A 13715-nucleotide genomic window follows, 5' to 3' on the forward strand; every position below is an offset into this window, starting at 1 on the left:
CGGATCAAGCGGTGAGCTGGGGTTTTTCCTCCCCCAGCCCCGAGCTCCGGGGCTCGACCTTCCCCGCCCCCCACCCTTTCCCACTACAACTCACCCCTCCACCCACTGCGTTTTCCTCGCGGCGGCCCAGCTCGAAGGCCCAAACCTTGCCACTCCGGAGCGTCGCGGTCCAAGCCCCTTCTTCCCCCGCCTCCAGCCCCACAAGCACCAAACCCCTCGTCGCATGCCCAGATCCGACCCCGCCCCTCGGCAGCCTCCCTTGAGCCCTGGTCTTCTTTTCGGACCCTACACCCCCCTACCTCCCGACACCCGACCCTTTCGCGTTTCGGTAACACCTCCTCCCGCCCTCCGCGCCGCCCCTCTACCAATTTCCCCACCCCAGCCTGGCTAGATGCTGTCCGCAGGCCCCACCCATCGGTCCCCCCCCTCTACCATCAGAAGTGAATTTTCACTTAAACTGATGCTGGGAAGAAATCAGATTTCCTAAATCTAGTGCTAAGTGAAAACTTACAGTTTCAAATTCCTTAGAGTAAAAATTCAGATTTTGTATTGTTGGTATGTGTCTTTTTTAGTTTTGAATAGGCTTCCCTTAAAATTGATTTTTTTTTTTTCTTTAATGTGGTTGGAAATGTTTTTCCTAGGACATCTTCTCCTCAGTCAGGTATCAGTGTTAATATGCTAGTCCCTTGGGTCCCAGAATTGATGCCGTGTTGAGACCAGTTGAGTTTGCTATTCTAAATAACTGAAAGCTAGAATATAATCTAGGGTGTTGCCAGGGCAAGGCAGGGACTATAGACTGAGGCATTGGATTGCAAAGTTTTTTTCCTTTTGCCGTTCATATTCTCAGCAGACTTAAATGCTTAGGAGCCTTTGTACAAGAAATGAGTCAGTTCAGGTTTTCCCCCATAGGAAGGGAAATCTTGTTCAATAATTATGGCTAGTGGAGGAAGAGAATTTAGTGTTCTGTTTGAAGAGCTGGGTTTTATTTGTTGTTTTATTTTTTAACCAACAGTGTTAGGGAGAGTTCTGGGGATAGTCTAATGGCTCTGAGTGGACCCTGAGTTTTTGCCATTTTCCTTTGTATCTTTGACACAGCTGGATGCTGCCTGAGCCACAGTCCTCCACAGTAGGTTTGATCCTCTGCAGAGGAAGCAAGCAGACACCCTAGCATCCATCACAACCCTCAGCTCTACACTGTACTGGCACTGGTGCTGTGGCCTCCAATCCCTTTCCTCTTTTCCATTCATCTTACCTCTCCTTTGTGCCACATAAATATAGTGTGGAGTTGGATCATCTGTGTATTTAACCTAGGCAAATCCAAACATATATACAGAGTAAAGATGTGTATTGATTTCTTAAAAATGCTAGGGTAGTATTTTACCAGTGCATATTATATTTTGTACATTGGTGTTTTATCCATTTTTTATACATAATCGTATTTAACCTAGGCAAATCCAAACATATATACAGAGTAAAGATGTGTATTGATTTCTTAAAAATGCTAGGGTTGTATTTTACCAGTGCATATTATATTTTGTACATTGGTGTTTTATCCATTTTTTATACATAATACTGATCATGGAGGTCCACACAAAAACTGTGTCTTAAGAGATACTCAAGGGTGATTTTGACTAGATTTAATTTTCACCTTGGACTCTAACTTTAGAATGTAACCCTTGAGTAAGATGCCAGTCCACTGTAATGGGGCTTCTTAAAATTCCAAACCTACTTACTAGTATGAGTGAGTACAGGATGTTCATTCTGCATGAGGAGAATATGGAATATGGATACAAGACTGTGGGCCCTGCTTCTGGCATGGGTAGCAGGTGAAAGCCTGACGTGGGGGGGGGGTGTCACCTCACAATTTTGAGATGGGGTTTTATTTTGCAGATTCATGCATTGATCACAGGCCCATTTGACACTCCTTATGAAGGGGGTTTCTTCCTGTTCGTGTTTCGGTGTCCGCCCGACTATCCCATCCACCCACCTCGGGTCAAACTGATGACAACAGGCAATAACACAGTGAGGTTTAACCCCAACTTCTACCGCAATGGGAAGGTCTGCTTGAGTATTCTAGGGTAAGAGGAGACTTCTAAATAGCCAAGTTGATTGTTAGCAAATAATTACTCTAGGCCAGCCTTTATCAACCAGGGTTCTTCATCTGAACTACTGAACACAGAAAATGATTGACTCTTTTCTCAGTTCTCCCCAGGATGATATGTGACTAGTATTTTAGATGCACAGAAGAGAAGTTAATTTATTACATACAATGGATGCCTTACAAAGTGGTTCTCAAAACATAGTCCCTGGGAATTTGTAGCCATGCTGAGTCTGGGGCCCCACCCTAGACCTACTATATCCAAAACTCCAGAGGGAGGGGGCCAGCAATCTGGTTTTTACAAGCCCTCCAGGTGATTGTAGTACACACTCCAGTTTGAGAACCACTCCCTTCAAACAGGTTGAGAAAAGGCTGTGGATCTGTGCCATTTTCAAGATTGTGGGTGTCTTATTTCTGAGTCTCTCAATGAATGGCTTTGGAGGCGGCAGTAGTGGTGATGATGATTGTGATATTCTAAAATTGAATGAAAAATATCTTAGATGGGAAATCACTTCAGACATGAAACAGAAGTTTTCAGTACATCCTCCTTGCGGGTACTACTGAGATTTTGCTTAATGGAGTTCCCATTCATTGTCTTAGTTGCCTTTGGGGATTAAAAATTCCAAATGGAAATGTCTTTTAGCATATTTGGGATTGGTCTTTTTTGTGTGGTCTCAATTTCCCTGGGGGAGAGAACAGGCACAGGTTGAAGTTCAGAAAGTGGCCCAAACTGATTGTCCTGTTTCCTTTCTTCCTGCCAAACACATTTCCAGGTTTGTATGAGGAAAAGGCAGCTGAAACAAACTGGAGACATGATTCATTTTTCTAGAACTCTATCAGATTCAGGGATATTTTCTGCTGTGATTGTGGCAGTGAGCAAGTACTTTAAAGGAGGTTGTCCTTAAAGAATTTCTTTACCTCTAGGGGCTGGCCTGTGGCTCACTTGGGAGAGTGCAGTGCTGATAACACCAAGGCCGCGGGTTCGGATCCTATATAGGGATGGCCGGTTCGCTCACTTGGGAGAGCGTGGTGCGTGGTGCTGACAACAGCAAGTCAAGGGTTAAGATCCCCTTACCGGTCATCTTTTAAAAAAAAAAAAAAAGAATTTCTTTATCTCATTAGGGTATACAGTTGTGCTGGTTAGATAGTGGTATACACAGTGGTAAGGAAATTTAGTGGTTTCGTGTGAAATTTGTTCATGAAAAGTGTGTTCGTAGTAGATTCTCCCTCATTAGGTCAATATAAAACTATTTTGAGCAGACAGTAGGAACAGGAGAAGTAAGATGGTGAGGTAAAAGTGGCAGAAGTGTGTTGGGTGGAAAAAGAGAAGCTACCTTAAAATTGAAAATTTGCCATGAAGAATCACAGAGTAGAAAGTTCCTGTGTTCTTAGTTGGCTATATTAGCTTTATCAGCCTTATTTCTCCCCTCCTTACCTAGAAAAAAATATTGGGCTGACTCACTGACAAAAGAAATTTAATGAGACTTGAATCCCCAAATATGTAAAGCCTTAAAGAACAGGAGGTTTAGAGTTCCTGGGGGAGCAAAGCTGAGAAGAGAACAGATTGAGAGTCACTTAAGAGCAGCCTCTGATGAAGTTACTCTTACACATCTCTGACTTGGGCTTTCCTCAAGTACAACAGGGAAAGGGAAGTGGCCAATTAACTTGAACAAACCAGTCCTGGTTGTGTTCAGCTTCCAGCGCCAGTGCCATTTCTTCAGTTAATTGAGCTAAAAATAAATGTCACGAATGTCCAAGTTTCCCCTTCCCCCTAATACTTGATCAGGTTTATGAAACAGAGGAGCGATTTTGGTTTCTCTTCATGTTTAAAGTGTTTTCCATATATTATTTTTAGACCTTCCACAGTTTAGAAGCACCACTTATTCTCTTCTTGTCCTATGGCAGAGTTGTGTGGTCTTCAGAGAATTTGACACTCTTTGAGGGCTTGAACTGGATCCTGATGGTCAACCCCACCACATGGCCTTTTACTAGATGGTTTCAGTCACCTGTGTGCCTCTGTGCTCTACTCTCTCTCCCCTCACTAACTCTATCACCAGCATAAATAAATGAATAAGCTCTTTGAAGTCCACAGAGGTTAACATTTAGACAACCTTTGGAGCTATTTTCTTACCTTATTTCTTCTGTTTTGATTATCATAACCTTCCCTGGCTGCTGTTTCTTTTCTAGCCCAAAGAAAATCCCTTCAAAGTTCTCTTGCTTGCTTTACTCTTTTTTCTTTTGTCCCACTTGATATGAGGATTAGGCAGTTGACTTATTTCTGGTGAATGAGGGTGAGACAGAGGCAGGGAAATTCCAGAGTATTAATAGTGAAAGAGAAACTTATGGTGAGTCACTTTCATTGATGTGCCAGGCCCTGGGGTACTTGTTCCCTGGCCCTTCTGTGCCTCACCCACCTCCTTCCATCTGATGTATTTGCAGTACATGGACTGGCCCTGCATGGAGCCCAGCCCAGAGCATCTCCTCCGTGCTCATCTCCATCCAGTCCCTGATGACTGAGAACCCCTATCACAATGAGCCAGGCTTCGAACAGGTAAGGCCAGGTGGGCCCAGCTCTGGGGTATGGAATAGTGGGTGTTTTAAGAGAGCTGAGAGATCTGCTTGAGACATGTATTACACTTGTCACTGTAGGAGAAAAAGGGAACCGAACTGTGCTCCTTAATGATGAATTTTTTTATTTGTGAGAGTTACAGTAACACTGTTAAGTATTTGACTTGGATTAATCTACAGTGTGAAAGTCAGTGGAGTCATTTGGAAATTAATTCTGCGCCCACTTTTGGGACTGTTGGAGCCAGAGGATTCTTCGATATCCTTATGTTCTCCATCATCCCCTTACAGTGTTCACAAGTGACTACTGTCCAGCCAGCCATTCTGGAGTTAAGAAGTACCATTACCCTGCACAGCCAAAGGAGCTAGGCATTAGCTAGGGCAAGAATATTTAGGTCAACACTGCCAAGGAGAAAGTGGATAAAAACTCACATTTGCCAAGATATGCTATATACCAAACACAGCCAAGTTTTTACATAAAGTTTCTTGTTCAATCCTCATGCTAACTTCATGAGGTAGATATTTTCAAGTGAAGTAATGGTGGCTCAGAGAGATTAACTTTCACGAGGACACACACATCAGCACAGGACCCAGGATTTGCACTGGAGCCCAAGTTCTACCACTGTTCCAACATGCCTTCCGCAGTAGCTCATGAGCACAGCAAAAAGTTCCAGTGATATTCCCAAAAGAAAATAATTCCATTAGGTGACTGAAACAGCTTAATTCATTTTTTAACTACTTGAGACAACACCAACATTAATTGTTCTTTTATAGATCTGAATAAAGGGGAATAAATACTCTTTAAAAATGAACAAGATTTTTCCCTAAACCATCCTTTTCAAACCGTATCTGATTTCAGGAGTTGGTAGTAGTGGAAGTGGACCTCACTGGCTAAACAAGGAACTGATTTTTAGGTCTTGTTTGGAAATGCAAGATTTATGACTTTTCTTAATACTGTTGTCCCTCTATATTGAAGGAGGGTTGGTTCCAGGACCTACTGCCCCCACCCCACAGATACAAAAATCTGCTGATGCTCTCTGATATAAAATGACATGGTATTTGCATATGACCTACCCACATCCATATACTTAAGTCATCTCTAGATTACTTAAATGCCTAATATAATATAAATAGTTGTTATATTTTTTATTTGTATATTTTTTCCTCTAGTTTTTTTGGTTTTGTTTTTTGGGTTTTTTTCCTGTCAGCTGGCCTATAAGCGAATCCAAACCCTTGACCTTGGTGTTATCAGCACCATGCTCTACTGAGTGAGCTAACTGGCCAACCTGTAATATTTTTTATTGTTGTATTAGGTTTTTTTGTTTGCTTTTTTGGCACTGGCTGGTATGGCGCTATAAACCCTTGACCTTGGTGTTATAACACTGTGCTCTAACCAACTGAGCCCAATTTCCCCCAAATTTTTGATCCACAGTTAGTCAAGTCTATGGATGCAGAACCCACAGATACAGAGAGCCAACTGTACTTCCAAACAACTGTACTCTCAGACGTACTTGGGTCACAGCACCCATAGTGACTCACTAGTTTTTTTTGTAGTTGTCCAGGCTAAAAAAAGTACCAGACTATTCCAATTAGGTCTGAAGAACTTATTTCTTTTTTAAGTAACTATAATTACTTAATAGGATGTTGTACACCTATTGGGCACTGCACAACTTTTAAAGTCTTGGAATCAGATTGGACCTTACTATCCCCGTTTCCTGTTCTCCACTATTTACATAAGCTACTTGCTTTTTCTCACAGCAATGGCTGAAAATCCAGCTTCACAAAGATAATATGCCTTCAAAAAGAATATAATGAAATTTAATGTTAAAACTGTGAACTGCCTACCTCAAGCTAGTAGTTTGCATGGTATTCAACAGGTGTTAAATATTGTGGTTTTCCTCAGAAGTTTAAAATATCCCGCTGCGCCAGTGTGATTTCACTGTGGTGCAGTTTGGGAACCATGGTAGTAAGGTGAAGGCATATATCTCTTTCCTGGTCATTATATGTTTTATCAGAGGCCAGGGCTCTAGTTGACTGGGGTTGGTGGTAGCAGGAGCATTGAAGAGCAAAGAAGGAGAGGAGAGGAGGCCATAATCCCTTCCATTCACACCCACACATTTATGTTAGCTTTCTAGACCAGAGTTGGAGTTTCCCTTTTGAAAATTTCGAGTTCTACTTCTGATTTATAATACCTAGTTCAGGGATGGTGGAAGCCTACACACATGGAAGCATTCTTTACTTGTTGATGCCTAAAGGTTTTCCACACTGAGACTCCTAATATCACTTATACCTTTTTGTCCCACCATCATTTTTATATTTGATTATTTTCCACTTAAATGTTACCTGATAGGCCTTTCACTTTAGGAAAATTTTATGAATCTAGTTTGCTGATTACAGGCGATGACCTGTATCAGAAGATGATGTGTATATAGTGGGGAGGTGAATGGTCTCAAAAACAAAGATGTAGTTGCTCTTTGTGGATCTCCGATACAGTGGGAAATGTATCTTCTTAGTTCCTGTGCTTGGGTCACATACTCCATATTAGTCCTAAATTTTCTGCCATTGGCTTTTCTCTTTGCCTAAATTTTGTACTTGGATACTATGGCATTTGTCATGTTACAGGAAAGACATCCAGGAGACAGCAAAAACTACAATGAATGTATCCGGCATGAGACCATCAGAGTCGCAGTCTGTGATATGATGGAAGGAAAGTGTCCCTGCCCTGAACCCCTACGGTATGTTTCAAGAGACCCCACTTGGTATTCATTCCTTTTGTATATTTAGGTGGTTTACCCCTTCAAGAGCCTTCAGGGCAAAGTCCAGTGTTGAGCACCAGAGGGAGACAGAGAAGGAAAAATGTGGTTCTTGCTTTTAAAGAGCAAGTGGCTGAGGGTTACTCAAGAGGACATTCAGGTGGCTTCTGTTCTTGGAGAGTGCCAAGCCTGGTGGGAAGGGCTCTGTGCCCTCAGGGAGCCCCCATTGGGTAGAGCCTTGGACATATTAACTGTTCTACAGCCAAATGAGGTATAGAGCACTTTATAATAAACCCATTTCTTAGTGTTCAAGTTTACTTCTAAGTGCTAAATCTGAAAGAACAAAGTCAGAGGTAATTAAACAAACTTCCTAGGAGAATTTTGAGTAAGGTTTGGGATTAGGGATGGCCTGTGGAAAACAGTTGAGGTTGAGCAACTCATTAGTTGAAGTTTGGATTCAAATGGTGAGTATTACAGTCAGTCCCATTTTGTAATTCCTAAAGTGTAAGGGAAATCAGCCATGGGTAGTCAGCTGTGCCTTTTTCCATTTTCCATTTAAAAGTCTTTATGGGAAGCCAAATCTATTTGGCTTCCCATAAACTCTTAACTATTTAATTTGGCTTTAAGGTTAGGTGGTGAAGGGGTGACCTGTTCCCCTAAGTTTCTAACTTACACTTCTGTGCTTGTTTACCAGAGGGGTGATGGAGAAGTCCTTCCTGGAGTATTATGACTTCTATGAGGTGGCCTGCAAAGATCGCCTGCACCTTCAAGGCCAGACTATGCAGGTATTACAGCCCCTGCTGCTAATTCCAGAAACCCTACAGCAGACCATGTAAAATCCCTCCACAGGGGTGACATCCACATCTCTCATAGAATGTCACAGCTAAAGGAACCTGTGTCATTTGAGGACCTGAGGCCTGTAGAGGAGACTGACTTACCTAAAGTAATATGGAGTTTGTTCTAAGTTCCTGGCGTACAGAAGGTACTCATTTAGAATCTGAGTTGTCCTGCTAGAATTTCTAGGTTGGAACATCTTCCTTTCTTGGTCAATAGTCTTTTCTTTTTTTTTTTTTTTTTTTTTTTTTTTTTTTTTTTTTTGAGCGGGAACCGGTCTGTACGTGGGATCCGAACCCTCGGGCGGGAGCACTGCCGCGCTTCCCAAGCAGCGCACTACGCCACCAGGCCGGCCCCGGTCAATAGTCTTTTCAAGCCAAGAACATTCAGCCCTGTCAGAGTCTTAGGGATTATACGTCAATTATTGGAATTCTATCCCTATCCCTAAGGGGTGCTCATAGAGAAAGGTGGCTTAGAGAAATAATGGTTGTTTGGTGTCATATGTTGAAAGATTTCTGTTCCAAAGGTGGTAACCAGTTTATCCTGCCTCTATGGGAGAAATGTGCTTTCACTTCTTCAGTAAGCATGCAGAATTTAGGCTTATTTTTATTTTATTCTATTTACTTATTTATTTATTTTTGGCAACTGGCCAGTAAGGGGATTCAAATCCTTAACCTTGGTGTTACCAATACCACATTCTAACCAACTGAGCTAACCAGCCTAGGCGTATTCTGGTTTTTTTGGTTTTTTGTTGTTGAGGTTTTTTGGTGGCTGGCTAGTTTGTTTCAAAGAAGAGGTTTGTACTGACCAAATTGTAGATAGACTCAAATATAAACAACCTGTTTGGGAAGAGGATGAGAACCCTCCTTCTGTCCTGGAGGATCAGTTCTTGTGTCTTCAGCTCACTTATTGGTGGTCTTGCTTAGAAGTGGGATAGTTGTCTGAGATCTCTTAAAGCTCACTCTGGCTCTTCTTGGGCGGTTTTACTCACTCATCCAACACCAACAGCAATAGGAGTAGAGAGAGGTCTTATTTCCTCTGGTGCTCCTTATAAATGGTAGCTTCCCTATCCTGCCTTTAAGGACTTCCCATTCCACTGCCTCATTTAAGCTCAAAGGGCAAGGCAGGCTCAGAGTTAACTTGTTTCTGAACCCCTACCGAGAGTATATAGAAGATGCATGCCTTAGTTTGTTCCTCATCAAGATTTGTCATTGTTGGTATCCAACAGCATTACCAATTATTTAGTCTGTGAAGGAAAAACAACTTGTGATAAGGACAGGAAGGGAGGGGCAGTGTCTGGGCTTCCCATTCCACTGCCTCGTTTAAGCTCAAAGGGCAAGGCAGGCTCAGAGTTAACTTGTTTCTGAACCCCTACCAAGAGTATATAGAAGATGCATGCCTTAGTTTGTTCCTCATCAAGATTTGTCATTGTTGGTATCCAACAGCATTACCAATATTTAGTCTGTGAAGGAAAAACAACTTGTGATAAGGACAGGAAGGGAGGGGCAGTGTCTGGGGAAGAGGAGAATGGGGGAAGTGGAGCCAAGAATGAAAGAAGGAAGATTTGAGGAATTGACAGCTCCAGAGTAAGTGTGGAACTCAACTTTGGGGAATATAACTGTCGTGAGTAAAAATTGTGAGCTGTAGTCACAACCCACTCATGAGGGTAATATGTAGGCAAAAGTGTGTGAGGGGCTTTTGTGAGAGAAGTAACAGAATGCAAGAGAATGGAAATTGTGTATCTTTTTGTGACTACCCGGGAAACGGGTCTCCATTTATTTGAACCCTGGCCAGACCATTTTGCTGCCAAAGTCCCGATATAATATTTTAAACTCCTTTTTTTTTGTATACCACCCACCCCAACCATAGTTATTTTTGAGACTTAGAGAACAGGTAAACCTTTCTACAACATGTTTAGAGATCTTTGATCTAGAATGACAAAGACTAAGATCCAGGCTAGGTGGCCCTGGAGTGATACCCAGAAACATGGACAGGAATATAGTGACAGGTCCCTGGGGAAGAGTACAGGTGCTTATCTAGAAGTCAGAACTCTTGAATTCTAGACCTGCCTGTGACCTTCGGAAAGCAGATTACCCTTTTTGAGTATAGGGAATGAAAGACAATTTTTTTCTTCTGTGGTTTTTATGAGGTTAATCGAAAATACAGGGCTGGCCAGTTAGCTCAGTTGGTTAGAGCGTGGTGCTAATAACACCAAGGTCAAGGGTTTGAATCCCTTTACCAGCCAGCTACAAAAAAAAAAAGAAGAAAACACAGGCACACTTAATGATTACAGTTCTCATCTTGAATTTCTCTTCCCTAGCTATCTCACACTCACTGTGTCCCCTCTGGCATACTGGCTTGCTTTTGAGGAATGCAAACACATTTTAATGTTAGCCCAAGCTAGACCTATTTGGGGCAGTAAATGTTCTATAATACAGTCATCCCTCAGTATCCATATTGGTTCCAGGACCTCCCTTGAATACCAAAATCCATGAATGCTCAAGTTCCTGATTTAAAAAGACATAGTATTTGCATATAATCTACACACATTCTCCCGTATATTTTAAATCATCTTTAGATTACTTATAATGCCTGATACAATGTAAATGATACGTAAATAGTACTGTATTATTTAGGGAATAATGACAAGGAGAAAAAAATCTGTACATGTGTTTTCCCCAAATATTTTCAAAATCCGTGGATACAGAACCCACAGATATGAAGGGCTGACTGTATTCCTAAATGAGATTATGTTGTCTGCCATTCAGGACTGCCTGTCCTATGCGCTGCCCTCCTCTGTTCCCATGGCTCAGAAGTTCAGCTTGCCTTTGACATGGGCCGAAAGCTGCTCTCTCTAGGGTGAGCCACCCAGACTTGCATCTTCCATCCCCCTTGTCTCCTTTCCCCCACAGGACCCTTTTGGAGAGAAGCGGGGCCACTTTGACTACCAGTCCCTCTTGATGCGTCTGGGACTGATTCGTCAGAAAGTGCTGGAGAGGCTCCATAATGAGAACGCCGAAATGGACTCTGATAGCAGTTCATCTGGGACAGAGACAGACCTGCATGGGAGCCTGCGGGTTTAGACCCTGCTCCCCTCTCCCCTGCCCCCACTCAAGAGTCCCAGCAGAGTCCCTTCCCCCACCCCAGGGACGGAGAGGCACTTTGTATCTCCCTCCAAAAGTGACGTCATCCCACAAGATGACAAGAACAAGCAAGCTCGGATCCCAGGGTGTGGGAGTGGGGGCTGTTCCTCATCTGACCTTCTTGGCACTGGAACATCTGGGGCTATGTTCATCCCATATCAGGGGCCAAGGTACCTTTACAGGAGCGCCTAGGGTGAGGGCCTCTGGCAAAAACAAAACAACCAACACACCTCTCCACAGGGCCAGCTCCTTAGGAACAGGTGGAAGACAGAAATTGCAATTCTAGAGGGAGTGTGCCCAAGTGATTTATGGGTACATCTGGAAGGGAGCGTGGGGTGGGGGGCTGTCTGTGACACTTAAGCAGTCTGGGTGGTTGTCTGTCTGTCTGTCTTCAGTCTTGAAGCAGGGCTTCCCAATGCCGTTTTCCTCCCTGCCTCCCCTCCCCCATTATTTCCCATGGGCCAGCATAATTTTGTTTTTCCTAATTTATAGTCACTGTTCTAGACAGACCAAAGAGAAGGAACAGTGGTGGAGTCTAGGCTGCTGATGAGTAAGCTTTACCTAGCACCTGAGCACCTTTCTCCCCTGCCCCCCATTCCCTCACCTTTTTCTAGATTTAAGACAAGGTAAATGTGACTGGGACTGAACCAAGGTCTTGGTAAAGCCTGCACAGGCACCATAAGAAGTTGAAAATACTGTTTGTTCCCGCAATCACCGATTTGAAAAGTCTCAACACAGGCAGCTGCTCTGTGTGGGATTAGAGCCACTACATATAATAGTCTCTTACGGATTTTCATAAATGCTAGTCACAATGAGGATATTTCTCTTGGGGGTGGGGTACTGGGGGGAGACTGATGCTAGTTCTAATTGTATTTTGTTTGGCTGTCCTTGTGTATTTTCACCCCAGCCTGTAGCCCCCCTCCTCATTTCAAACCCCAGGGATTTGTGGGGAGCAAGGGTAGCCAATGGCAGAAGGGGATTGGGGCTGGGACTCTGGAGACTCCTCCCCTTCTTTCCCCTCCCCCTCCCTTCTAGCTGCTCTTTGTCACTGGCTCTGATGGGTGTTCTGCCTGGCTGTGTTGCTTCTCTATCTGTATTTAGCTGCAGTGATCCTTTGGCTGGTTGGCTCAGAAGAATGTGCTTTCGGTGCCCTGTAATACTGGGCATCAAGGGAATCCATCCTTCCCCTTTTTGATGTGTTCTCCCTGTACTTCAGATTGTTACTATGGGGTACTGGTGATCCATGTGACGCAGGGCCTCAGTCAGTATCCAGTCACAGGTAAGGCAGAGGATAATGTACACCTGCCCTGCCCGCTGCTATGAAGATCTCTGCCTTGTGGATCATGGAACTTCTAGGGGGAACTGAGGTGGGGGGAGGGTGGGCACAAAGGAGAATGTTCTACTTGGGAGGGCAGGAGGCAAAGAAACTGGACAGGGAGTGGGTGGGCAGGGGAATGGAAGTTGATCTTGGATACCTGAAGGCTGGGTCTCTTCACATAGACTCAAAAAGGGACCCTGCTTCCAAATTTCCCTCTTCCATTCCCAGAGCTAGTCCAGGGCTTAGAAGAATGCCCTTGGTCTGTGGGTCCAGTGTTGTCTGTCATCCATTTAAGTGTTTCCACTTTCCAGTGACAATCCTCTCCTTGGCCCTGCCACGGGGCAGAGCATGTCTGGCGTAGCAGCCTGACTTTTACGCCCTAATCTTGAGTTGAGGAAATATATGCACAGGAGTCAAAGAGATGTCTTTATATCTGACTGTACATAAATGAATTTTTTTTCTTTTTGGTGCAATAAAGTTTGTTTTGGCAGAAGGAGGAAGCGCCTATGGGTGTGGGAGGGTTTCTGTAAAGGAAGAATGGGATCCTCTCCACAACCACACCTCACCTAGGCTTGCAGTTGTCAGGGAGAAGCAAAGTGCTCAATGAATTGTCTGGAAGTTGAAAAGTTACATGGGATGGTGGGGGCAGGGAGCTATTGGTGACATGTTTTTTACTGATTAGAAATGAAGTACTTTTTTTTTTTTTTTCTTTTATCTTTTTTTCCGTGTCCGGCAACGGATCGCAACCCTCAGTGTTGCCCCCGTACCGGACCGGGGACCGGCAACGGGATCGCAACCCTCGGTGTTGCTCCCGCACCTCGCTCAGCCAGTGAGCGGGAACCGGTCTGTATGTGGGACCCGAACCCTTGAACGGGAGCGCCGCCGCGCTTCCCAAGCGGCGCACTATCCAGTGCGCCACCGGGCCGGCCCTGAAGTGCTTAATTATTAAATATCACTATTTCACAAAGTAGAGATAAGCTTAACTAAAACAAATGTATCACACG

At 43.8% G+C, this 13715-nt stretch overlaps 1 protein-coding gene and 1 non-coding gene across 2 annotated transcripts in view; both read left to right on the forward strand.

Annotated features, from left to right (window-relative positions):
* Positions 1-13207, forward strand: part of UBE2Z (ubiquitin-conjugating enzyme E2Z) — a 13755-nt gene extending 548 nt beyond the window's left edge. The window contains exons 2-6 of the mRNA XM_008568900.1: positions 1834-2078; positions 4538-4649; positions 7286-7398; positions 8111-8201; positions 11163-13207. Of these exons, the coding sequence (XP_008567122.1) occupies positions 1834-2078; positions 4538-4649; positions 7286-7398; positions 8111-8201; positions 11163-11333 (732 nt within the window). The 3' untranslated portion in view covers positions 11334-13207. The remainder of the gene's footprint in view (positions 1-1833; positions 2079-4537; positions 4650-7285; positions 7399-8110; positions 8202-11162) is intronic.
* On the forward strand, positions 10421-10495 carry TRNAI-AAU. The gene has a single exon. It is a non-coding gene; the product is annotated as a tRNA-Ile (tRNA).
* Positions 13208-13715: the final 508 nt, after the last annotated feature.

The sequence above is a fragment of the Galeopterus variegatus genome, unplaced genomic scaffold, assembly GCF_000696425.1.
Source record: "Galeopterus variegatus unplaced genomic scaffold, G_variegatus-3.0.2 Scaffold450, whole genome shotgun sequence".
NCBI lineage: Eukaryota > Metazoa > Chordata > Mammalia > Dermoptera > Cynocephalidae > Galeopterus > Galeopterus variegatus.